The following is a 24505-nucleotide window of genomic DNA, read 5'->3' on the forward strand; positions in this document are numbered from 1 at the left end:
GAGGTTGTAGGCTGGCTTTAATGGCTTCAAGTTACCAAGCCCTGGTGTCTGAATTCCTTGAGGGAGGGATTCCATCTGAGTTGGGCTTCACCCCTCCCCTGGGGAAGGCACAGGCTCCAGACAAGCCCTCAAACGAGTTTGTTTCTGCCTGTCTGGGGCAGTTGCAGCCTGAGAAGCCCTGCTGCTGTATCCAAAGGCCATCATGCCTTTGTACAAACACAGCCCCAAAAACCTGTTTCCTTTTCTTTTTCCGTCAGCCCTGACCCCTTGGCACTGGGGCAAAAATGAGCAACCTCCACTTTGACCAGGTTCACCTGAGCTGGGGGCCTATTTTAGTAGTCAGAATTTGTTAATTGATTCCACAACTGGTGTTTGGTTGGGCTCAGCCCCTGCTGCTGGTAAAGTCTCTTTCCTTCCCCTCTGGGAAGCAGCCTGTGGGGGAGGGGCACCAGCTGCCGCAGCTTGGGGAACTCACGGTTCTGGGGGGGGGCTCACAGCTGGTCCAGCTGGTCCAGACTGGGGTACGCTGTGTGTCCGGTCACTGACGTGGCCCCAGGAGCTGTTCGGTACTGTTTCTGGTTATTTAGAAGTTGTTCTGGATGAGCTAAAATGCGCACGTTGTTAAGCTGCGGAAGTCTCACCCCAGTTGATTTTTGACAAGAGTACTAAGTCCACTCAGAATAGATTATTTTGCCCCTATGGGCAGGTAGTGAAGCACAGTGCCCATTATATGCTTCACTATATGCATTATGTGCTTCACTGGCATTGCCACTTTTCTACAGCTGTGGCAATAGTCCAGGACCCTGGACATTTACTTCATCCATCGTGCTGCCCTCCATCAAGGGAATCTGCTTCCTGAGCAACCCACCCCTGGGTTCCATAAAAAATAACTTTCCCTGCTGCTCCTCCACCCATGATGTCACAGAACCCCTAAGACTTGTTATTATCTGTGATTTCCATTGTTCAGATCAGGAACCAGAAGAAAAGTTCTCAGGCTCCTTCCATCCCCATCTTTATTGTTAATGTTAATTTTTTTTCCTTTTTACCATCTTCCTCTGCACTAGCTCTTCAACTCATAAGGATTATACACACACGTGAGAAGGTCTTCGTTATTTAAAAGCAGCAATAACAATAAAAGTTGAATGATTTATAGCTAGGGATTGTCTTTTGTCCAAACCTAAGATCAAAACAAACAAACAAAAAACATTAGATTATCTCTGAAGTGTCTCGCAGCTCTAAAATTCTTAATTAATGAGTATGAGACCAAATTACGGTTACAATGTATTTTAAGCACTTGTGCTCCCTCTAGAGGGACAATATATATATATATATATAAAAAGAAAATCCAAGTTGTCCTGCTGTTTCTCAAGAGGTTAAATTTTGGTGCGGTTCAAAGATAAAGAACCCATTGGAAATAACTGGGGAAATCCAATTTTAGTTAAATATAATTGCCTAAATTGTAAAAGGTGCAATTCTCCATAATCATACCAGTGTAACATGTTTACTACTTCTAATTTGAAATATGATCACCTAGTTTTCCTGCTATGCAAAAAGTTGCATCCTGTTTTTCTCCCTCTTATTGAAGCACTTCCGTGTACTAACACTGTCACCATTATATCCTTTGAGTAAATGTTAATTCCTCCTGTTGCTGTACAGCTAGATTTTTTCCAGTTATTAAATAACAACTACACTTAACATTTTTATACATGTAGTAGCATTTCTATATTTGGGATTATGTACCTAGGATTGAGTCTCAGAAGTGAAATATTGAATCAAATAATACGATCCTACTAACAATGACAATACTTATTTCTATATCATTTCCCAAGAGCGTTAACCTAGATAGCAACATATAAAGATTACAATTTCAGCAAAACCGCCCCTCCCCCAGCACTAGGTACTACTGTGTTTTAAATGTTTTAATAATTTAGTGAACTATAAAGTGCTATCTCATTGTTTTGACTTGCATTTCTTTGACTTGTGGTGAGGGTGAACTTTTTCCCAAGTTTATAGAGTTTGATTTCCTCTTTTGAGAATTCTCTCTTCTGTTCTTCACACATTTATCTTTTGGGGACTTGGTATTTTCTTATTCACGTGAGCTCTTACAACTACCATTACCACCACTACTAACTAGCTATCATTCAGCAATACGTCAAGTACTGGGCTAAGAACTTTACATGTATTTAATCCTTGCCACAAGACAACAAGAAAAGAAGCTGAGGCTCAGAGAAACTAAGTCACTTATCCAAAGCCAAGAGGATTTGCCAAAAGTAAAGATATAACGTATCTTTACATAAAGAAGGTCCTAACCCTTTGCAGTATTTTCCCCAGACCTGTCTGTTTTTTTTTTTTTTTTTTTACATATAGAATAAGCATTTAAGACTGTAACTAGAAAATCCTTTTCAAAGCCAAACATATCTCGGTCTTAATTAGGTATCAAATAATGACTGTTTCAGGTAATAAAAAAGTAAGACATAAATGGCCTTCTTTAAAACAAATTGGAGTCTAGATTAATATTTTCCAAGTTGCTAATCAGTTATTCTTTTATCATACATTTGACTAACTTTCCTTTTACTCTTTGATTTGTGATGTATTCTTTGTCATACATATATTAAGATCTATATCATTGATCTAAACTTTGTACAATACCACATTGTTTTAGTTATCTTATTTCTATAAGAATATTTAAAATATTGGACCAATCTTTCCATAAATAATTCTATTTCTTCCTAGTTTTCTTCCCTTTTTCTCCAAGTGAACTTTAGGGTCATTTTTTTCGAAGTCTGCAAAAAAGATTTTCTTTTAAAGAATAAATTCAAAGCACTCGAGATTTTCATTGGGGTTATATTACACCTATAATTTAACTTAGCCTTAGTTATTTTCATATTCAATCTTACTAACCCAGAATAATCATCTTATTACTTTTTCAAGTCATATTTTATATTTCTCAATATAGTTTGCATTCTTTCTGCACAAATGTCATTACATATCTTATTAAGATTGCCTATGCATTGTATTTCCAGTTGCTATTGCAAACAGTATTGCAAGCTACTTTGTTTTTGTACAGCTTACTGTTGATATATTAAAATTTTACTGAATTTTATACATTTGTATTGTCATATATATAAACCCTCACTAATTTTAATAACTTTTCAGATTATTCCTTTATATTTTCTAGATATACAATAATATCAGTTAAGAATGATGCTTTTCTTTCTCCTTTTTAAAATTTTGCATGTAGAAAAGAATTCACGTAGTAGGCTGAGCCTGCAATCCTTAGAATGCCCTGCTTGTAGGTTGGCCCTTGGGTGGTGTGATTGGAGTTGCATGTTTCCTAGAAAAACATGCTCTTCAACTTAATCCATTCCTGTGGTGTAGACCCCATGTAAGAAAGACTTTTTGATGAGGTTGCTTCAGTTAAGGTGTGATCTTCCTCAGCCAGGATATTACTCCCTCAATAACACTAGCACTGGTGTCCATTAGAAGCAGAATGAAACTCAAGACAGACAGAGAAAAAGTCACAGAAAGAAACTGAAACTCGGTGGAACCTGGAAGAGAACTAAGAGGCCAAGAAAGGCTGCCGTACACCATAGCCAGGTGACAGGGAAGGAACTGAGGGCAGCACGCCCCGGAACAACCCAACCTTCGGGAGAAACGATTGCCTTGATGATGCCTTGTTAGGGACTTTTGCCTAATTGCAAAACCATAAGCCATTCAATTCCCATTGTTTGACCCATTGAATCATATTTGCTTGCACGGCCCAGGAAATGAAGCAGATGGTATCTGAGAACTTGGATTTCAGCAGAATTCCCATCTTTCCCTGACTGATAAGAGCAGTTTAATAGGCCTCAACTTGTGCAAACAGTATGGTTTTGCCAGATATTTGCTTTCCTTCTGGGGAATCTGGAATTTCGTAAGTGCTAGGCAGAGGATGCCTCCATGACTCACCCCCAATGACCATCTTGGACATTCTCTACAAGCTCCATAGGAGACACCACATGCATGTTGTCACAATTTGTTGCTGGAGGAATTAAGTGCACCCTTTGTGACTCCGCTGGGAGAGGATGTTCCAAAACACAGCTGGCTCCCTCCACACTTTGTCCCCCATGACATCTCCCTTTGCTGACTTTGATTTGTGTCTTTTGTGCTAAGAAATCATACCTGTCATTACAAGTACATGCTGAGTCCTGTGAGTCCTAGGAAATCCCCCAACCTGGGGGTGGTCTTGGGGGTCTTTAATTGGGTGAAAGACACAATTTGTAATGTTTATCTCCTCTTAGTGGTACTTTTTGTCAAGTCTCAGTAGCAATATTAACAGACCTGTTTTGGGGTGATTCAGATAGGGAAAGGTTTAGATCCTTTACCAATTTAATATCTGCCCTTCCCCTCATATGTCCTTCTTCCTGGGGCTCTGGGGACTAGAGTTTGAAAACTGCTGGTGCTTAGTATCTTCCTATAATTTTAAGTCTTTATTAGTGTGATCTCTTTTTTATCTTTAATTTTATGTTTTGTGTTATTTTCTTGAATGAATATAAGCTTGTTGCTCTCATCCCCTTCCCGAAGAATCGTCTTTAAGTTTGCAAATATTTTTCTCATCCTTTCATTTATTTTATCTTTACTATTTTTAAATCCATTTTGCTCAGAATATGAGTTTCTCTTCTTAAACTGTGAATAGCTTAATCCCTTTCACTTTTTTAATATTAAAGGTTTTGGGGGTATGTATTCACCATAAAAATACAGGTTGATTAATCTTATACATTTTACATTAACTAAAATGTTGTTTTAATTATTTATTAAATATTTTTATTTAGTTCATTTAAGCAATTCTCTTTCTGTCCCCATAGATGTTCGATAGTCTGCAAACACATGAGAAGTTCTGTATCAGGTAACGTACTAGGTTAGACTATTCAGATTAATTCTCCAGTTGAAAATAACTGAAAAAAAGCTGTACTTTTTTTTTAACTTAAAGTTTAAAAAGCATGAAGAGGTGATAAGATAGTGAGAATTATCAAGCCAAAATCTAAACGGAAATGGGAACCTGAAAGAAAAAAAAAGAACATTAAAGGCTTTTGCCTTTGTGGACGTCTGCCATCTCGAGAAATGTGGGTTATATTTTTCATGTCCTCACAGGGACCACAGATCCAGAAATCAAAGCCCAAATTATGTATCCTTAGGGTCCCAAAGGCCTCTACACCAATGAAGAACCAGCCCCTCCCACTCACGAGCCTTCACCCCCAGGAAACTGTGAGAAGAAAAGAATCCTTTGATTCTGAGTAGTGTAGAAGAGGAAAAGACAAGCTCTCCTCACAAGAATTTATAACCACATGCTGCAGTCCCTGAGAGACTGCAGCCTGATTCGCCTAGCCTGGATGATTCAAAAAACCTTATGTCAACAGACTGTACGCTTTCTATCAACACTGCGGTTTGGCCCAACCGCTAAACTATCGGGGACCCTCTACTCCTCAGCTTCTCACTGCTGCTTGACGACACTGCTTCACGCAGAAAAGGGGCTCGAGCTGGGGGTCTGGGTCCAATGGGTGCGCGCAGGAGACCTCGCTGCAGGTCTAAAGGACTGGAGGCTGAGCCAATTAAGGCATAAAGCAAGGTAGCTTTATTGTAGGTAGACGCTTATGCCAGGGCCGCCAGTAGCTAAAGACCATGAGGCTCCGCGAGCCCTGGATTATATACAGTTTGAGGAGAGGCGGAGTTAGGGCGTGGCCTCCAGGGGAGGGTAGCCAATCACACAGGGAGGACGGATGAGTGACTGTGACCATAGAGATGCTGTTCCTGAGTGTACCCATAGCAGAGGATGTTGGGTAGGTGGAGGACTAAGGAGAAGACCAATAGGGTTAGAGAGACAAGACTGCATCATCACTAGTCGCCAGTGAGGCTTGTAATTCAGAGGTCTAGAAGAACCGGACGTGCCAAAATGGCGAGGGAGGGAGAGAAAGAGACTAAGCCACCAGGCTAAGAATAGAATTATGCCACAAACACTAAACCTCTTAAACTCTGTCACTGCACTTCAGGTGGATACATAAGTGAATATCCTTGTTCTAAGGAAATGTACGTGGCGGTAATAAGTGTTCAGGAAGCATGATGTACATAAATATGCATCTAAATGTTCAGAAAATGGACTGGTAAATAGGTAGGTGGCTAGACAGATAGTCAGAGACAGACACATAGATATAATGAAACGGCAAATGTGGCGAAATGTTCATATTGGTGGATCTGGGTATCTGGGAGGATGGGGTATGTTGGAGTTCTTGGTATGGGGTTTATATTATTATTACTTTGTATGCTATATGGTGGAGTCACATTTCATTCTTTTTCCATGTGAATATCCCGTTATTCCAACACCATTTATTGAATTTTTTGTTGGTTTGGTTTGGTTTAAAGTAGTCCTGTGAACTAGGTGAAAGTAATGCTGGAGCGAGTAATGCTGGAACGAGTAATGCTGCAGCAAGTAATGCCGCAGCGAGTAATGCCGCAGCGAGTACTCCCAGGTGGCTGGTAAGCACACATCCTCCCTGGAGGATGGCACCACCATCTTCGACCTCGGAAAATTTCAGAACTAATTTCCAAAGGGTAAGTGAGCAGTTCATATATATATCAAAAATAACCAATTTCACCAGGAATTAAGGCACCATAAGCCAAAATCAGAGCAAAAAACAGAGGAAAAGAGGACCTAAAATGGCTTCAGGTATCCTTCATTATGTGAATTCTCATTTTGAATACCAGGAATAAAATAGATTTGAATTCATTAGAATTTCCACACTACACAAAATTTTGCCACATACCATCCAAAATTCAATAACCTAACAATTTGAAATTTCTGTAAATCAATAAGTAAAAGGCACATGAACAAAGAAAGATGGGGACAAACTTGAACATGTCCTTCAGAGACAAGGATAAGTGAAGGCCAGTAAGTATTCAAAAAGGTGCATGTTTTACTTTCTCAGCTGCTAAAACAAATACCATACAATGGATTGGCTTAAAACAGGAATTTATTGACTCTCAAATTCAAAGTCTAGAAGGCTTGCTTCCTCCCAGGGTAGTTATCTTCTCACTGGACATCAATCTTTGGGGTTCCTTGGCTTTTCCATCACTGGCAGCATCTTCTTTCTCTTCTGGGTTCCGCTGACTTTCAGCCTCTGACTGCTCTTGTGGCTTCCTTCTCATGTCCAATTTCCTTTACATATAAGGACTTCAGCCTTAGTGGAGTAGGGCCCACTCTTAATCAATTTAAGCATAACTTATTAATAGCATCTTCATGGTACATAATTATTTTAATGGGCTGTTGTATTTGATTTGCAAGAATTTTGTTGAAGATTTCTGCATCTATATTCATTAGAGAGATTGGTCTGTAATTTTCTTTTCTTGTAGTATCTTTGATCTTTGTATGAAGGTGATGTTGGCTTCATAGAATGAGTTAGGTAGCTTTCCCTCCTCTTCAATTTTTTTGAAGAGTTGGAGCAGGATTGGTACTAATTCTTTCTTGAATGTTTGGTAGTATTCACATATGAAGCCATCCAGTCCTGGACTTTTATTTTTTGGGGAGCTTCTTAATGACTGATTCAATTTCTTTACTTGTGATTGGTTTGTTGAAGTCATCTATTTCTTCCAGAGTCAATGTTGGTTGTTCATGCCTTTCTAGGAAGTAGTCCATTTCATCTATCTTGTCTAGTTTACTAGCATAGAGTTGTTCACAGTATCCTCTCATTACCTCTTTATTTCTGTGGGGTCAGTGGTTGTGTCTCCTCTTCCGTTTTTTATTTTATTTATTTGCATCCTCTCTCTTCTACTTTTTGTTAACCTTGCTAAGGGCCCATCAATTTTATTGATTTTCTCAAAAAAAAAAAACTTCTAGTCTTCATGTTCTCAATTTCTGCTCTAATCTTCATTATTTCTTTCCTTTTGCTTGCTTTGGGGTTAGTTTGCTGTTCTTTCTCTGGTTCTTCCAAGTGAACAGTTAATTCCTCAATTTTTGCTCTTTCTTCTTTTCTGATATAGGTATTTAAAGCCATGAATTTCCCTCTTGGCCCTGCCTTTGCTGTATCCCATAAATTTTGATACGTTGTGTTTTCATTTTCATTTGCGTCAAAATATTTACTGATTTCTCTTGTAATTTCTTCTTTGACCCACTGGTTGTTTAAGAGTGTATTGTTGAGCCTCCATATATTTGTGAGTTTTCTGGGCCTCTGCCTGTTATTGATTTCCAACTTCATTCCTTTATGATCCAAGAAAATGTTTTGTATGATTTCAATCTTTTTAAATTTATTGAGACTTGCTTTGTGACTCAGCATATGGTCTATACTTGAGAATGATTCATGACCACTTGAGAAAAAGGTGTATCCTGCTATTGTGGGGTGTAATATTCTATAAATGTCTGTTAAGTTTAGTTTGTTCATTGTATTATTCAAATTCTCTGTTTCTTTATTGATCCTCTGTCTAGATGTTCTATCCATTTATGAGAACAGGGAATTGAAGTCTCTAACTACTAAGGTAGATGTGTAAATATCTCTTTTCAGTGTTTGCCTCATATATTTTGGAGCACTCTGGCTTGGTGTATAAATATTTATGATTGTTATGTCTTCTTGTTGAATGTTCCTTTTATTAATACATGGTGTTCTTCTTTGTTTCTTTTGTTTTACCTTTGAAGCCTAATTTTTTGGAGATTAGCATAGCTACTCCTGCTCTTTTCTGAATGCTGTTTGCATGAAATGTCTTTTCCCAACCTTTCACTTTCAACCTATGTTTGTCCTTGGGTCTAAAATGTGTCTCCTGTAGACAGCATATAGGTGGGTCCTGTTTTTTAATCCGTTCTGCCAGTCTATGTCTTTTGATTGGGGAGTTTAATCCATTAACATTTAGTGTTATTACTGTAAGGGCAGTACTTTCTTTTACCATTTAGCCTTTTGGATTTTATATGCCATATCTATTTTTTTTCTCATTTTACCTTTACTGATAGTCTTCATTTCTACATTCTTCTCCACACCTCTCTCTCCTGTCTTTTCCTAACTCCCTCTAGTGCTCTCTTTAGTATTTTTTGCAGAGCTGGTCTCTGGGTCACAAATTCTCTCTGTTTTTGTCTGAAAATGTTGTAATTTCCCCCTCATTTCTGAAGGACAATTTTGCTGAATATAGAATTCTCGGTTGGCAGTTTTTCTCTTTTAGAATCTTGAATATATCATACTACTGTCTTCTCATCTCCATGGTTTCTGCTGAGAAATCTATATATTTCTTATTGGGCATCCCTTGTATGTGATGCATTGCTTTTCTCTTGCTGCCTTCAAAATTCTCTCTTTCTCTTTGACACCTGACATTCTGATTATTAAGTATCTTGGAGTATGTTTGTGTGGGGTACACTGCACTTCTTGGATCTGAAATTTTAAGTCTTTCATAAGAGTTGGGAAATTTTTGGTGGTAATTTCCTCCATTTATTTTTCTTCTCCTTTTCCCTTCTCTTCTCCTTCTGGGACACCCACAACATGTATATTCGTGTGCTTCATATTGTCATTCAATTCCAAGTCCCTGCTCATATTTTTCCATTCTTTTCCCTATATTTTCTTTTGCTTGTCAGAATTCAGATGTCCCATCCTCCAGTTCAAGAATCCTTTCTTCTACCTTATGAAATCTAACATCACAAGTTTCCTTTTTTTTTTATCTCTTCTACTGTGCCTTTCAAACCCATAAGTTCTGTGATTTGTTTCTTCAGACTTGCAATTTCTTCTCTTTGTTAGCCCATTGCCTTCTTTATATTTTCCCTCAATTCACTGACTTGATTTTTGATGAGATTTTCCATGTCTGTTCAAACATCCTGAATTAGTTGTTTCAACTCCTGTATCTCATTTGAATTGTTGGCTTGTTCCTTTGGCTAGGCCATATCTTCAATTTTTCTAGTATGACTCGTAATTTTTTACTGGTATCTAGGCATTTAATTTCCTTAATTTATTTTGGAGACTGTTTTCACTCTTTTACCTAGGATTTTCTTGATGGATGGCTTTGTTCTCTGTTTTTGGACATTCAGTTCAGCTTATTCTAGACCTCTAGCATAGGTTTTATTTAACAGATCAGGGTTTTTCAGTTCCTTTTTCCTTGTTTCTTGTCTCGCCTATATGGTGCCTTCTATTTTTTAGGAGGGTCTACTTAGGTATTATAGACCCCAGTCAGACTTTCGCAGACCAGACTGGCCTCCTCTCAGGAGGAGTCACCTGCAACAGTTTTTCCTGAGGACGAGACCCAGCAGGTTGAAAGGCTTTCTGATGAGGCCTCTGGACTCTGTGTTTTTCCTGTCCTGCCCAGTGTGTGGTGCTTGTCTGCCTGAGGGTTCCACCAGCACAAGGTGATATGGTTTTACTTTCAGCAGACTCTTCCTGCTGGGGTGTAGTGGAGACAGAGGAGAGGTTGTAGTCTGGCTTTAATCACTTCACTTTTCCAGACCTTGGGGTCTGAATTCCTTGAGGGAGGGATTCCACCTGAGTTGGGCCCCACCCCTCTCCTGGGGAAGGCACAGGCTCCAGGGAATTAATTCTTTTCACCTGACCAGCCTCTTTGTCTCTCAGACAAGCTTAATTCCACCCATGCCTGGGGCAGTTGGAGCCTGAGAAGCCTTGCAGTCATATCTAATGAGCAGTTAAGCAGTAGAAAAAAAGCAAAAAAAAAAAAAATCCTTTACAGAGCCGGGCCTCATTCCTCAGATGTGTTAATAAGAGCTGAAGGTGGTACACTGCTGTATGTATCTCCAGAGCCTATGTGCCCCTCTTATTTTAGGGTCCAACCTTTTCAAGTATTTTGTGCTGTCCAATCCAAAAAAAAACTTTTTTTTTTTTTTTTGTCTGTCAGCCCTGCCCCCTCTGCACCTGAGCAAAAACTAGCAACTTTAGCTCTTATTTGAGGTTTATCTGAGCTGGGGGCTTATCTTAAGTAGTCAGAATTTATTAATTAACTCCACAATTGGAGCTTGGTTGCTGTCAGCTCCTGCTGCTGGTAAAGTCTCTTTCCTTTCTCCTCTGGGAAGCAGCCTGTCAGGGAGCGGCGCCAGGCTCCAGGCTTGGGGGACTCATAATTTCTAGGGGGGCTCGCAGCCAGTCCACCTTGTCCAGACTGGGGTACGCTGTGTGTCCGGTCACTAATGTGGCCCCAGCAGTTGTACTGTCCTGTTACTGGCTATTTATGAGCTGCTCTGGAGTATGAACTAGATTCCAAACCTCACTAAGCCGCCATCTTGGACTGTCTCTTCAGAACTTTTTCCTAATAGTCTTTTCAAAGGTCCTACTTACAGAGTCACACTGGTAGCACCAGAGGTTGGGACCGGAATGTCTTTTGTGGAGGACATGGCTCAATCCTCAGCAGAGCATAACAGGGATATGCACGGTAAAATCACTGTATGAAACAACTATATACCCACAGAATGGCTAAATTGAAATAGAAAGGCAATATGAATCATTGGTGAGCATGTGCCTCGAGTGGAACTTTCATACACTGCTGTAGTAGTAGAAATTGATATAATTTACTGTGGAAAACCTTATGATCTAGCAATACCATTCACAGTCATATAATTCACACAAGTGCATGCACATGTTCCCAAAAGACATCAACAAGAATATTTATTACTATTTATAATAGCTCCAGTTGGAAATAACTCAAATGTCTATCCACAATATAATGAATTAACACACTGTGATAAATTCATACAGTGGAATATCACACACTATAGCAATGATAACAAACAAAGTGTAACAAATGCACATACATGATAGATGAATCTCATAAGCTGGATGAAAGAAACCAAGATATACTGTATACTGTATTTATATAAAGTCCAAATGCAGGCAAAACTTTTGGATTAATTATAGGTAGATTAAATCCAAGAGTGAAAGGCTGAACAATGAAACTTTTATAAAATAATATAGACAAATATTTCATGATTCTAGGTTAGGAAAAAATGTCTTAAACAAGACATAAATGAAAGAAAAGCTTTATAAATTAAAGTTTAATAAAATAAAAACTGCTATTCTTTAAATGTCACCTCAAAAAGAGTGAAAAGACATTACAGAATGGGTAAGATTTTTGCAACACATCCAACTGACAAAATGATAGTAAGCTGGACAACTACAAATCAGTAAGTCAGGCAATATATATTAGAAAACCCATGCAAAAGACTTGAACAGATGCTTCATTAAAAAATAATTTCCAAATGGCCAATGTTTGTATGAAAAGGTACTTAACCCAGAATGACTACTATAAGAAGTGTAACAGTACGATTGTTGACAAAGATGTGGAAACTATCAAACATGGCTGGTCATAAACTGGAAAATGCTGTTTATAATACAGCAAATCTGAAGGTGCTCTTACTCCACAGCCCTGCAGTTCCACTCTTGCATACATGTATGTCTTAATGATGACCATACATATGTCCAACATGACACAAAATAAGAAGAGTCAAAGCAGCATTATTTGTAATAGGTACCACATGTCCACTGAGAGCATGTGATAGATTCACTCAATGAATGCTCTCAATTGAAATGACTGAGCTGCAGCTACATCTACAACACAGGTGAATTCACAAACATTATGCTTGGTGGCTGCTGCCCAGCTATCCTCCAGGCCAGAGCACATCCCCAACTCCTGATTACTGACTGGTACTGGCTCACACCTGCCCTTTCTCTGGAAACACGGGCAGCCATGTCAATCAAAACTACCCCCCACCCCTCAGTTCACCCTGAATAAAGAGGGACTGACTCAGAGGTGGTCGGCTGCCCAGCTCAATGACGCCAACACGGTGGAGCAGTTCCTGCTCCAGAGTGGACAAGACCACATCCTCGCTGTCTTCACAGCCCGTCTCCGGAGAGCATGACTACACCAAATCACATGCACGTAGACGCTGCCTCAAAGGAGTCTGGTCTATGGCATATTGCTAAGCTAGAGGAAAAGACCTAAAAGAATACACTTTTATTTAAGTGATAAAGAAAAGCAAATGCATGCTTATCCCAAAAGTCAGGACAGCATTTGCCTGTAGAAGGAGGGAGGAACTGTGATCAGGGAAGGTCTACAGGGGGCTTCTGAATACTAGCAACGTTCTGTGTCTTGACCTGCCTGGTGTTTACATGGATGTTCACTTTATAATGGTTATTTATACCATATATGCATATTTGAGTGCACCATGTAGTGTGTATGATACCTAGAGAAACTGATAAAAAATTTTTTTCAAGTAGGTTTTTTCAGTTTTAAACTTAACTAAAAATATATTTCCTAATCAGAGAAAACTGTTCAGTTTCTGCTTTCTTAAATATGAGATTGTCCTTGCAGCATAGTAAATAATCACAGTTTGTAAATATTTCAGTTATTGTATTTGTAAATAAGATACGCTATGGATTTGCAGACAATTTGATATCCATTAATTTAAAAGTACTGATTGCATTAGTTATCTACGACTGCAGAAAAACCACGCCCCAATTTAGCAGTTTATTTAAACTCACCTCATGGTTAGCTGGGTCTCTCACAGGCTGCAGTCACCGTGTCGGCTGCTGTCGCTTACAGGCTGGACCCAAGAGATCCATTTCCAAGGTCCTCCCAGGTTTGCTGGAGATTCGGTTTTTGTTGGGGTTGCTGGACTGCCTTGGGCGGCTGCTTCACTGGGGCGAGAAGCTGGAGGTTTTCTGTAACCTGATTCTGTAATGTATCTCAGATGGTTTTGACCAGATTCCACTCATTGGAAGCAAGTTTCTAGGCCCGACCACACCCAGAGGAAGGGATTACAGAAAGGCATGAGTACTAGGAGGCAAGGCTCCTTATGCGTTCTCTTGGGAGCTGCCCGATACAACAATATAACTGACGAGTTAGCTTCGCCTGGGTTGCTTTGAGGAATCATCAGCCATTATTATGTAGTTCACATCCTGATTGATATGCCTCCTGAATCACACTATACAGAGTGCTGCGTGCATAATGCAGCTGGATTATAGACCAACCTCTAACAGTAGATACTCTGTCCTTGTGACACTTAATTTGGGGCTTGGATTTGAACTACTGATTGTTTTCTTGCCCACAGAATCACTGTGCATGTGGCACGTTTCTCTCACAGGCCACTTGTTGATCTCAGTTTGGGCCGCTAGGGAGAACGAACACATATAAATCCTTCTTGAAGTACGTGAACTCTAGATCTTTTTCATAACCTGTGTTTTAAAACAGACCATCTTAAACATGTCCTGCTTATTTGATAAAAATCTGAGTTTTGAGTAATGTGGCAACAGAAATATAGATTTAAACAGGTGTCTTTTTATTTTTTTGATCTATCTTTGACTGATGGTGGGTGTTCTAGTTTGCTAGCTGCTGGAATGCAACACACCAGAGACAGATTGGCGTTTAATAAAAGGGGATTTATTTCGTTAGTTCTTCAGAGGAAAGGCAGCTAAGTTTCAACTGAGGTTCTTTCTTATGTGGGAAGGCACAGGGCGATCTCTGCTGACCTTCTCTCCAGGCCTCTGGATTTCAACAACTTTCCCCTGGGTGATTTCTTTCTGCATCTCCAAAGGCCTAGGCTGAGCTGTGAGTGCTGAGATGAGGTATGCTGAGCTGCTTTGGCTCTGCTACGATGAGCTCTCTCATTTAAGCCCCAGCCAATTAAATCAAACATCATTCATTGCAGCAGGCATGCCTTCTAGCTGACTGCAGATGTAATCAGTGACAGATGAGCTTCACATGCCATTGGCTCATGTCCACAGCACTAGAACATATCTAGCTGACTGCAGATATAATCAGCAACAGATGAGGTTCACATGCCATTGGCTCATGCCTACAGCAACAGAACTAGGTACCTTCACCTGGCTAGGTTGACAGCTGAATCTAACTACCACATGTCCACCCCTTGTCAACTTGGCAACTAGACACATCACCTTAAACAATATTAAGGTGCAAAAATTCTTTTCTAGCTGTGGACCCATGAATCTCAAAAACAAGATATCTGGTGCCAATATGCAAAGAAGGGACAGTCACAGGATCCAAGGGAGAAATTGGAAGGAAAACCTGCAGGGCAAATGCCATTGGATTTCAAAGTCTGAAAGTCATTTATCCTTCAGCTTTAGAAAGTGGCAGTCTCACCCTTTCCAAGGGCCTATGCAGTGGCTCGCCTCTTTCCAAATCAACCTCGGGGAACACTGAGGAGACCACCTTTTTCTCGGCTCCACTCTCTCCAGGCATCGGGGCCACCTCTGGGCTCTCTGCCATTTCGGGGGCACACGCTCAACTCCTCCCTGTGGTGGCAGCCAGGCTCTCCCCAGTCCCCCAAGGAGCGTGCTGTACCTTCTCCAAGGCTTGAGGTTGCACGACTCTTCCATTGCAACAATGTGGGAGACTCATCCTCGCCCTTCAGGGTAAACTCACCCTCTCCATGTATATGAGTGGGTCCACTCTCCTGGCTGACTTTTCTTGGCTCCATGGTTCTCACTCTGCAAACTCCAATTTGTCCCTTTGTGCCCCTCTTTGTCCAGATTAGCAGTGGTTCCATCTACACCAATCGTCTCTTCAAGCACTCCAGGACTTCTCCATCATTCTCTTCACAGTTCCTCCAAAATCTTCCCCTTAGCCATCAAAAAAACTATTCCAACATACCTGGTATTTGCAAACCGCAGCAGCACCCCACTCTCCAGTATCAAAATCTGTTCTAGTTTGCTAGCTGCTGAAATGCAACACACCAGAGACGGATTAGCGTTTAATAAAAGGGAATTTATCTCATTAGTTCTTCAGAAGACTGGCAGCTAACTTTCAACTGAGGTTCTTTCTTACATGGGAAGGCACAGGATGGTCTCTGCTGGCCCTCTCTCCAGGCCTCCGGGTTCCAACAACTTTCCATGGGGTGATTTCTTTCTGCATCTCCAAAGGCCTGGGCTGAGCTGTGAGTGCTGAGATGATGTGTGCTGAGCTGCTTGGGTTGTGCTGTGTTGAGCTCTCTCATTTAAGTACCAGTCAATTAAGTCAAATGCCATTCATTGCAGCAGGCACGCCTCCTAGCCAACTGCAGATGTAATCAGCAACCAATGAGGTTTGCATACCCTTGGCTCATGTCCACGGCAATAGATCCAGACACCTTCACCTGGCAAAGTTGACACCTGAATCTAACTACCACAGTGGGGCATGAAAATCTTCCATGACAAGAGTGATTTTTCAATATCTCATGTTTTTAATGTTTTTCCCTTTGTATGTCTATTGTCAGATTTGCTATTTGACCAAAATGATTCAATGCTGGAATGTATTCACTACTGAGTGTATCCTTCAACTACACTGACTTTTTAACCTCCTTTTAAAGCTTACCGCCTTAAAGTCTACTTGCCTGATAATGCCTTGTGTCCACAGTTGAAGCATAGATCTTTGCCCTATTTTTCATCTTCCGCTCTTTTAAGGGGTCATCTTACATTGGGTATGCCTCCCATAAGCAATAAATCTTTCTACTTTGTCTTTTAAACCAAATTGAGAACTCTCTGGGTGGTTTTAAATTGGGGGGAGGCATTAGTTAGGGTTCTCTAGAGAAACAAAATCAACAGGGAACACTCACAAATATAAAATTTATAAAAGTGTCTCACATGACCATGGGAAAGGAGAGTCCAAAATCTGCAGGGTAGGCTGTGAAGCCGACGATTCCAATGGAGGGTCTGGACGAACTCCACAGGAGAGGCTCATCAACCCAAGCAGGAAGAAAACCTGTCTCTTCTGAATCCTCCTTAAAAGGCTTCCAGTGATTAGATCGAGCATCACTCATTGCAGAAGACACTCCCCCTGGCTGATTACAAATGGAATCATCTGTGGATGCAGCTGACATGCTCATGATGTAATTCTATGAAATGTCCTCATTGCAACAGACAGGCCAGCACTTGCCCAATCAGGTTGGTGGACAAACAGGTACCACCACTTGGCCCAGTTGACACAGGAAGCTGACCATGACAGGGGATGAAAAGAGTCTTTCTCAATTCACAATGGGTTGTGTGGCTGGGCATATTCCATTCTGTCCTGATAAGAGGTGATGCTGCCCAGCTCCCAACTTCTTTGGGGATCCAGGTATCTATACAATGCACTGGAGACTACTGCCAAGCATCATTTACCTCTGATTTGACACAGTTGTTCTAAAATACACACTCCATATTGTAGCACTTGGTAAAAGTTTGCACTAGATTGTGATATTATTAACTTCTAGTTTGTCTTCTCTTTCCGAGTAGATTCTAAGCACTTTCTATGAGTTTAAAAATTATTATAAGGCCCTATGAGCTTGACTTGAAATATATTTTCTGATCAGATTTGAGTCACTGGTTTTAGCTAAAGTGCAAAAAATGTTATCAAGTTTACCTATATTTAATTTAAACACTCTAACCAGAGCAGGATGGGTGCTAAACATCTTCACTATGAATTCTATAAAGACTGAACTGATACCTGCCAGTTCATCACAAGGTTATAAGGGAGGGCTGCTTGCTTATCTCAATGAATTCGGCAATTGTAGAAAGGCAGGGAGAGTCCTAATTCTCATACCATTCCTTATCTGTGACCTCAGCTTCCAATACCTAAAAGGGCAGAATGGAAATCCTGGCCTAGCTCATGAGAATAATTATGAGAGAAGGCATGAAACATACTGCTCTGTTGTTCTTATTAGTTGTTTTAACCGTAAAACTGTCTAATAAAAAATGCTAAATATTGTTAATTTAGCTCATTATGCCTTGCTATTTGCTGGAGAAAACAGAAACATTTGTGTTAACTTCTATAAGGGTTATGACAGTAGGAAAAGCATGGAGCTATACTTTCTCCTGCTGTTATCACATGCAGTTATTATTTTCACCTACAACAAAAATCCTTACATGTTGGTAAGAGCATCAGATACAGAGGAATCTCTGACTAAATTATAGCAGCCTCTTATTAAATATGCTTATTATATTTTGGGGAGAACACATCTCTCTCTCTAAATTATGCTTATTGCACTTCCACAATATATATATGAGTTATTAGGGGAAATGAAAAAAAAATAAGTGGCAATCTAGTCCTTATGATTTTTAAAGCTCGGAAAGGAAAATGATATGTGTAATACTTTCCTGAAAATATGCAGAAAGGTCAAATTACAAAAATTTAAAAATAGCTTTACATATTTTAATGGCGATTTCTATCCTTTAAAGAGATAAAAAATATTAAATCCCTAATGAAAGCTCCCATTTAAACACAGTATCTGGTAATATTCTGTGGGTGCTCTTTAGGTTGTTCTCTTTCCTCACAAAAGAACAACTGTCAGGCTGAGGCACCCCAGTGTCTGCAGGAAGATAAAGACAGAGCCCAGGGAAGAGGCAGCTCTTCCTGTGAGGGTCCCAGGTCTCATCACTGCTCTCAGCACTTCCTGCATAGGACAGGATCAGTGGCAGCTTCCTGAATTTAAATGTTCTAACTGCGTGGAGAAAATCAGTTAAATGGTGTGGGAGTTCAAGTGTGAGAATATGCAACAGAAAAGATCGGAGAATCAGAGTTCAGAGAAACGTTATAAACGGAGTCCACTGCGTACCTGTTTTCCCTCCCTCCCTCCCTCTCTCCCTCCATTGTCTGTATCTTTCTTAGATATATTTTTCATGGAGCAATGGTTCTCAAGCTTTAACATACACCAAAATCACCGGAGGAATTGTTAAACCACAGGTTTCTGGTCCCACCACTGGAGATTCTGATTCAGTAAAACCGGGGCAGGGGTGGTGAATCTGCATTTCTAACAGGTCCTCAGGTGACAAGTTTCCAGGTGCTGCTGCGGAAGCTCTGGTCTGGAGCACAAAGACCTGCCGAAGTGCACAGCGGGGGAGAATGCTTGTGGCAGTGAGTGTGTCAGTCCACCCAAGCACACTGGCATTTATGGAAGTCCTTCTCTCACCTGAAGTCCCAGGAGGACCTGATCAAGTCAGTCCTTGATAAGCTTGATAAACTAAATCCTCATAGTTAGACCTTCTTTAACTTGGTAGGAAGTATATAACTAAAATCCACAGATAACCAAGAAACTTCACTTTGAGTTGGTAGCTATAATCTTCTATCCAGACATACCAGAATGTTTAAAATAAAATAAAAGGGCGGGCACGGTGGCTTAGCAAGCAGAGTTCTCACCTGCCATGCTGGAGACCCAGGTTCAATTCACAGTGCCTTCCCATGCAAAAAAAGGAAAAAAAAGAAAAAAGAAAAGGACTAGAAAACCTGACTCTTTTTCAGAATTTCTTTCTTTCTTTCTTGACTTGTTCCTGAGTATACTGAAACTAAGCAGCAGAAAATGGCTAAATATATACAGCTGATTCATAACTGGAACACTGTCAGGTCTGCCTACTAAAAAGCTTAAGTGAATCTTCTCTCTCTGCCCTGACTGAATTCCGTTGTTCCTTGCCTTTCCATCCCTTACTGCAGGATATCCCAGGACCTTTGAATATGGTGTATTTCTGCCCCTCCAAGTAGGAAAATCATAAAAAAGGGACCCTTTCCTGTGAGCTGAAGCAGCTAATAGCAGGTCGGGCAGAACTGGGCCTGGACTCAGCGCTCACTCACTCACTCACAGCTATACCAGGGCGGCCTGGAGGACAACACATGGACCCATAGATGAGTCTACAAACTTCAGATCTAACGGAGTTTGACTTGCTGGGTTTCAGAATTGTTTGGGACCTGCAACCCCTTTCCATTTCCCCCTCTCTGGAAATGGTAATGTTTACCCTATCCCTGTCCTCCATTGTAGACTGGAAGTAGCCTACACCCATAACTGATTGTGATGAGACTCTGTACTTAACATTGGTACTGAAAACACTTAAGGCTATTGGAATGCTGTGCTAGAATGCACGTATTTTGCATGTGGAAACAGCATATCTGTTTGGGGCCCAGAACGCAGCTATGTCTCCCATAAAAGACCTGTTTCACTGCCAGCCCTTGGTCCTCTGGGTATGAAGCCAATTGTAGACAGGACCTGTGAGGACATCATTAGTAAGGTGTGCCCACCCTGAGGAGGGTGAGCCCAGGTTGAAGCCCTTAAAAACAAAGGGTATTGGACATGGGAAGGAAGCTGTAGGGAGCAGCCAGAGTCTGGAAGATGAGAGAAGATGCCACGAGGACACTGCCTTGTGACGGAAGAACCAAAGAGCAAGGAGGCAGCCGCCCCGAGAGCCATCGTCCAGGCAGGAGGCATCACCATCCTGACATTCAATTCGACTTCTCTCAGCCTCAAAACCCTGAGCCAATGAACTCCCATTGTTTACGCCATCCCACTGCATGACATTTGTTTAAACCACCATGTTATGAAACCAGATGATGCATCTACATTTTGTATAACACCAGAAATGGGGGCAGGTCACAGTGGCTCAGCAGGCAGAGTTCTTGCCTGCCATGCCAGAGACCCGAGTTCAATTCCTAGTGCCTACCTATGCAAAAAAAAAAAAAAAACAACAAACCAGAAATGGGTAATTAAGTCTGTGAATAAACCTATTAAAACTTATTTAAAGTAACATAAATGCTAACAGAACTATGTATAAAAACCCACACTACGAAACTGCTAGAACATGAACTACAGCAGGCAATTGGTGACTCAAAATCGAAAACCCTTAAGCATTTTTCCTTCATTTGAAAAAAAAAAGTACCCCTGAAAAGGATAAAATTCTATTCACTGATTTATCTCGGGCTTTTCTAATTATCTTGCTGATTATCATAATACAGCTTCCAAAGAAGAGCACAAAAATGTTGTACTTCCTCTGACCACAAAACACATAGACACTTATGTATTAAACATACAATTTAAAGTCAAACTTTGAAAAGAACTGCACTTTTCCCATCGTGTCATACTCTCAAATAATAATTGGTGTAGTCCTTATTTGTTTTTTTCAGTTTTACTATAAAATATTTATTTAAATATATATATATATTATATAAATATATATATATACCGGAAGAATCAGAGGTGAAAAAAATGGGGCTGCTGCTAAGCTGGAAATAAAGTAAATACTTTGGTCTTTGGAAGGGAGACCGGATGGGTGTCTTGAACCCATGCTCCGGGGACAATTCACATGCAGCTGGCTGCCCATCTCAATGACAGACTGTGGGGGGCTTCTCAGGCTGCCTTAACCCCTCTGCTGACTCCAGTCTGTCATTTTATCAAAGGCGACAGGTCTTACCTGCCAGATGGGTTCAGTCTTTTGTTCAGTCTAGCTTGTAGCCTCATTTTTTCCACTCTTCCTCTAGGTCACAGTGTTGTTAGCCCTTGTAAACTTTTAAATGTACAATTAAAGTGCTCAGTTGTGCTCCCTCTCAGCCATATTCTGGTCCATTTTTTTGAAAGTGCAGCTCTCAGGAACGTTCATAAGATTTCAGTGTCTTCACAAAGGGCAGAATACGCTGCCAGCAGGTAAGGCCGTCCCCACATCCACTCTGCCGGTGGTGATCCGGGGGTCCGTTCCACCCTTCACACAGCCACACCTTGTGACCACAGCCTTCTGATAAGTCACACATCACTGTTTTTCAGAGACGCATAAATGGCTACACCCCCCAAATCCATAAATATGATAAACCTATAAAAAGAAGTTTCCAAATATTGAAACAACATTCAAAATGCCTGACACCCACTGACACCCCTGCCTCACTATGCAAGAAACTGGATTTTGACAGATAAAATGTCATTTTTTCTTTTCTGGATTGTGGCCCACAGCCACATCCTGCCCTGCATCTATTTATCATTTGGCCTTTCTGAAGGAGCCAGAAGATGGCTGTGGAAAGCCTCTTTGTGTTAGATGCTCCAGGGAAACAGAACTGAAAGGAGACTAGATAGACGGACAGATAGCTACCTAGCTAGATAGAGTAAATATCGTGAGTTGTTTCTTTTTCTTTTCTTTCTTTTTTTTTTTACAGTAATTGGCTTATGTGTCTGGGAAAAGGCAAGTCCAAATTCCATAGTGCAGGCTATAAGTGGGAACTCAAATGAAGGTTTTTGATGAAACCTTAGGAAAAGTTGGCTGGGTGAAATACAAATGGAAATTCTCCCTTCTCAATGCATCACTTTTCCTTTAAAGTCTTCAACCAATTGGATGAGACTTCTCTCAGTGTTGAAGACAATCTTCTTTATTGATTTTAGATGTCATCAGCCATTGATGCAATCAACTTACTGATGATTTCAATCCATGCAATACCCTTAAGGTATTGCTTAACCAAACAACTGGACCCTACAGCCCAGCCAAGCTGACACATGAATTTACCGTCACACCCTCAAGCTCCTAACCTGGCTATATGTCCCACCTTGCATTTCTGAGGAGCATCTATAATTCAGACTATACATGGATACACAGGCAAAGAAAGGAAGTAATAGAGTCAATTATGATAAGAAACAAATCAGGTTTCATTAGAGATGAACAGGGTAAGACAAATGTGCTTTTTAAGAATACCCATCACATAATTGTTGACCACGATGTATCTACTATATTTAAATAAAGCCCCTTAGGTCTCAAAACCTCGCTAAAAAATAAGAGACATACAGTACAAACATTAAAACACTGAATATCCTTACTTTAAGACTTTTAACATTTAAAAGGTATAAAATTTTAGTTATTGGTAATAATGCAGAATGAGTAAACAAGCTAAACTGGGTCTTGAATCTAGAGTCAGAACATCTTATTAAGATAGATCAAATGCTTTTGAAAATACATTTGGATGCTTTTGTTATGGGACCTTACTTTTTTTATCATGGTGCTTTGACACCTTATCAGAGGGTGTAAAATACTGTCACAGACTGGATTCCATATCAGTTCTGCAGGAATTGTTGTGCCAATTTCTATACATAAGAGGTCTTATGAAAATTCTGTGAAAAAACATCCGAAACACTGATGTTCTGAAAATGATGAAAATCCAAGGGTCCACAATTGAAATCACAGACAGAAAACGCAAAGCTCGGAGATCTTCCATTTCTCCAAGGGCTCCGTGATTCTGGTTGACAGCTTTAAACGCTCCATAGTAAGCACGAATCTGTTTTGAAGAAAAAAATCCCATCATAATAAGAAAAAGGTGATAGCGGCAATATATTCACTTATTTCACTTTGTAAGCTTTTTTCTGTAAGAACACAGCAACTTGGCTTGGAATACATTTAGAAGCAGCTAAGGCCACTGCAGCCGACGCACGGACGTCAAAGTGAGAAGCCTGGAGGGTGAGGGACTCTACAGTGTTGAAATGACATTAATGGTCTTGAATCCCACCCTCACCCCCACCCCCCCCCCAAAAAAACATTGTAAACATGTTGACCACAATAATGGAATATAAGCAACTTGAGAAAAACGCATTTTTGTCATAAGTGATAAGCAGACATATGCGAAGAAATGATATGGACTGGCACAATGGCCAGTCAGACAGAGATTACCTAGAAACACCTGGTGCAGATGCCGCTTGGGTGAGCAAGAGGTGGAGGCAGCCTGAAATTCGGTGTCTCTGGTTCCCACCTTTAAAGCATGTGCTGCTCTGTGAAGAAACTCAGGCTGACTGCAGCCCTGTGATGGCACCTCCCAGCATGGGCTTTGGGTCCTCCACTAAATGCCTAGCTGGACCTGACTCCACAGTCCACTCTTGGGAGGTTTCTGCCTGCAGGCCAGTGCAGCAGAATGATGGATTTTAAAGACTCACTTGTAATTGTGTTCTGTGTCCTTGACCTGACTATTGTGCATTGGTTGTGTTGACAGTTTGCAATTAAGCAAGTAAAAAAATTGCCTTAAGCATTCAAACCCGAGTCATGCCAGATCTGCTTTTAAATAGTAAATTCACTTTTGATTTTGATCGCTCTCAGTTTGTTTCAGCAACTACATTTACATGTCAGGGACAGACCTATGATCAGAGTGGACTGAGTGGCCGAGGAAATCCCTGAGGTCTCCTAGACGCGTGACACTGCAGGTACCTGCTGTGGGAGAGCTGAAGTGGAACAGATCACATCCAGGAATCTTACAAACAGGATCACCATACTTCCATAAATGCACATACTCTTTCCAGCTAGTCTCCTTAAACCCATATTTTTCTTCAGTTCCCTTTTCATTCTTCTCCCTGCTTCCTGACCTCTTTTATCAGTAAGTTCAGAAATGACATTTGTGAAATGTCACATGTATGGAGACACAAACGAAACAGAAGCTTAGAATTAATGTGAAGAGATGGGAAATGACCAATGAAAAGCAAAAGGAACTGCTAAATTCTTGTAAACTACTCTACTTATTCTTGGACAGATTGTCAATTTTCCAGGGTTGGTGTCCTGGTTTCAGGCTAGGAAAAGAAAATACAACACGCACACAAATACGAGCCTACTTATCTGTGTCCAACACTGCCACTGTCTTCACCCCCTTATGTCCCCACAGCCTCCCCAGAGTTCTGCAAGCTGTGCACACGGAGCTTCTCCCGCGGTTCCACGAGCAATGCTCTCCAGCCCACAGTGCCGCTGACTCCCTCTCTCCTGGTGACCAGCCCCTCTTCCTGATGCCATGACATTTCCAGTGCCTACCAGAGACTAGTCAGGATGGG

At 40.7% G+C, this 24505-nt stretch overlaps 1 protein-coding gene across 2 annotated transcripts in view; it reads right to left on the minus strand.

The window, feature by feature from the left end:
* Positions 1-856: 856 nt before the first annotated feature.
* PTGDR (prostaglandin D2 receptor) overlaps positions 857-24505 on the minus strand; it is a 28825-nt gene continuing 5176 nt past the window's right edge. Inside the window, exons 2-3 of one of the 2 annotated variants that reach the window (XR_013162135.1) lie at positions 13479-22977; positions 857-1177 (exon numbers count right to left, since the gene is read on the minus strand). Coding sequence is in view for 1 of the 2 variants with exons in the window: in XM_077126756.1 (XP_076982871.1) it covers positions 22738-22977 (240 nt within the window). In the remaining variant the exon portion in view is untranslated. Of the gene's footprint in view, positions 1178-12065; positions 22978-24505 lie in introns of those variants that run through there. The other variant, XM_077126756.1, reaches the window with a different exon arrangement.

This window comes from Tamandua tetradactyla, chromosome 14 (assembly GCF_023851605.1).
Source record: "Tamandua tetradactyla isolate mTamTet1 chromosome 14, mTamTet1.pri, whole genome shotgun sequence".
Taxonomy (NCBI): Eukaryota; Metazoa; Chordata; class Mammalia; order Pilosa; family Myrmecophagidae; genus Tamandua; species Tamandua tetradactyla.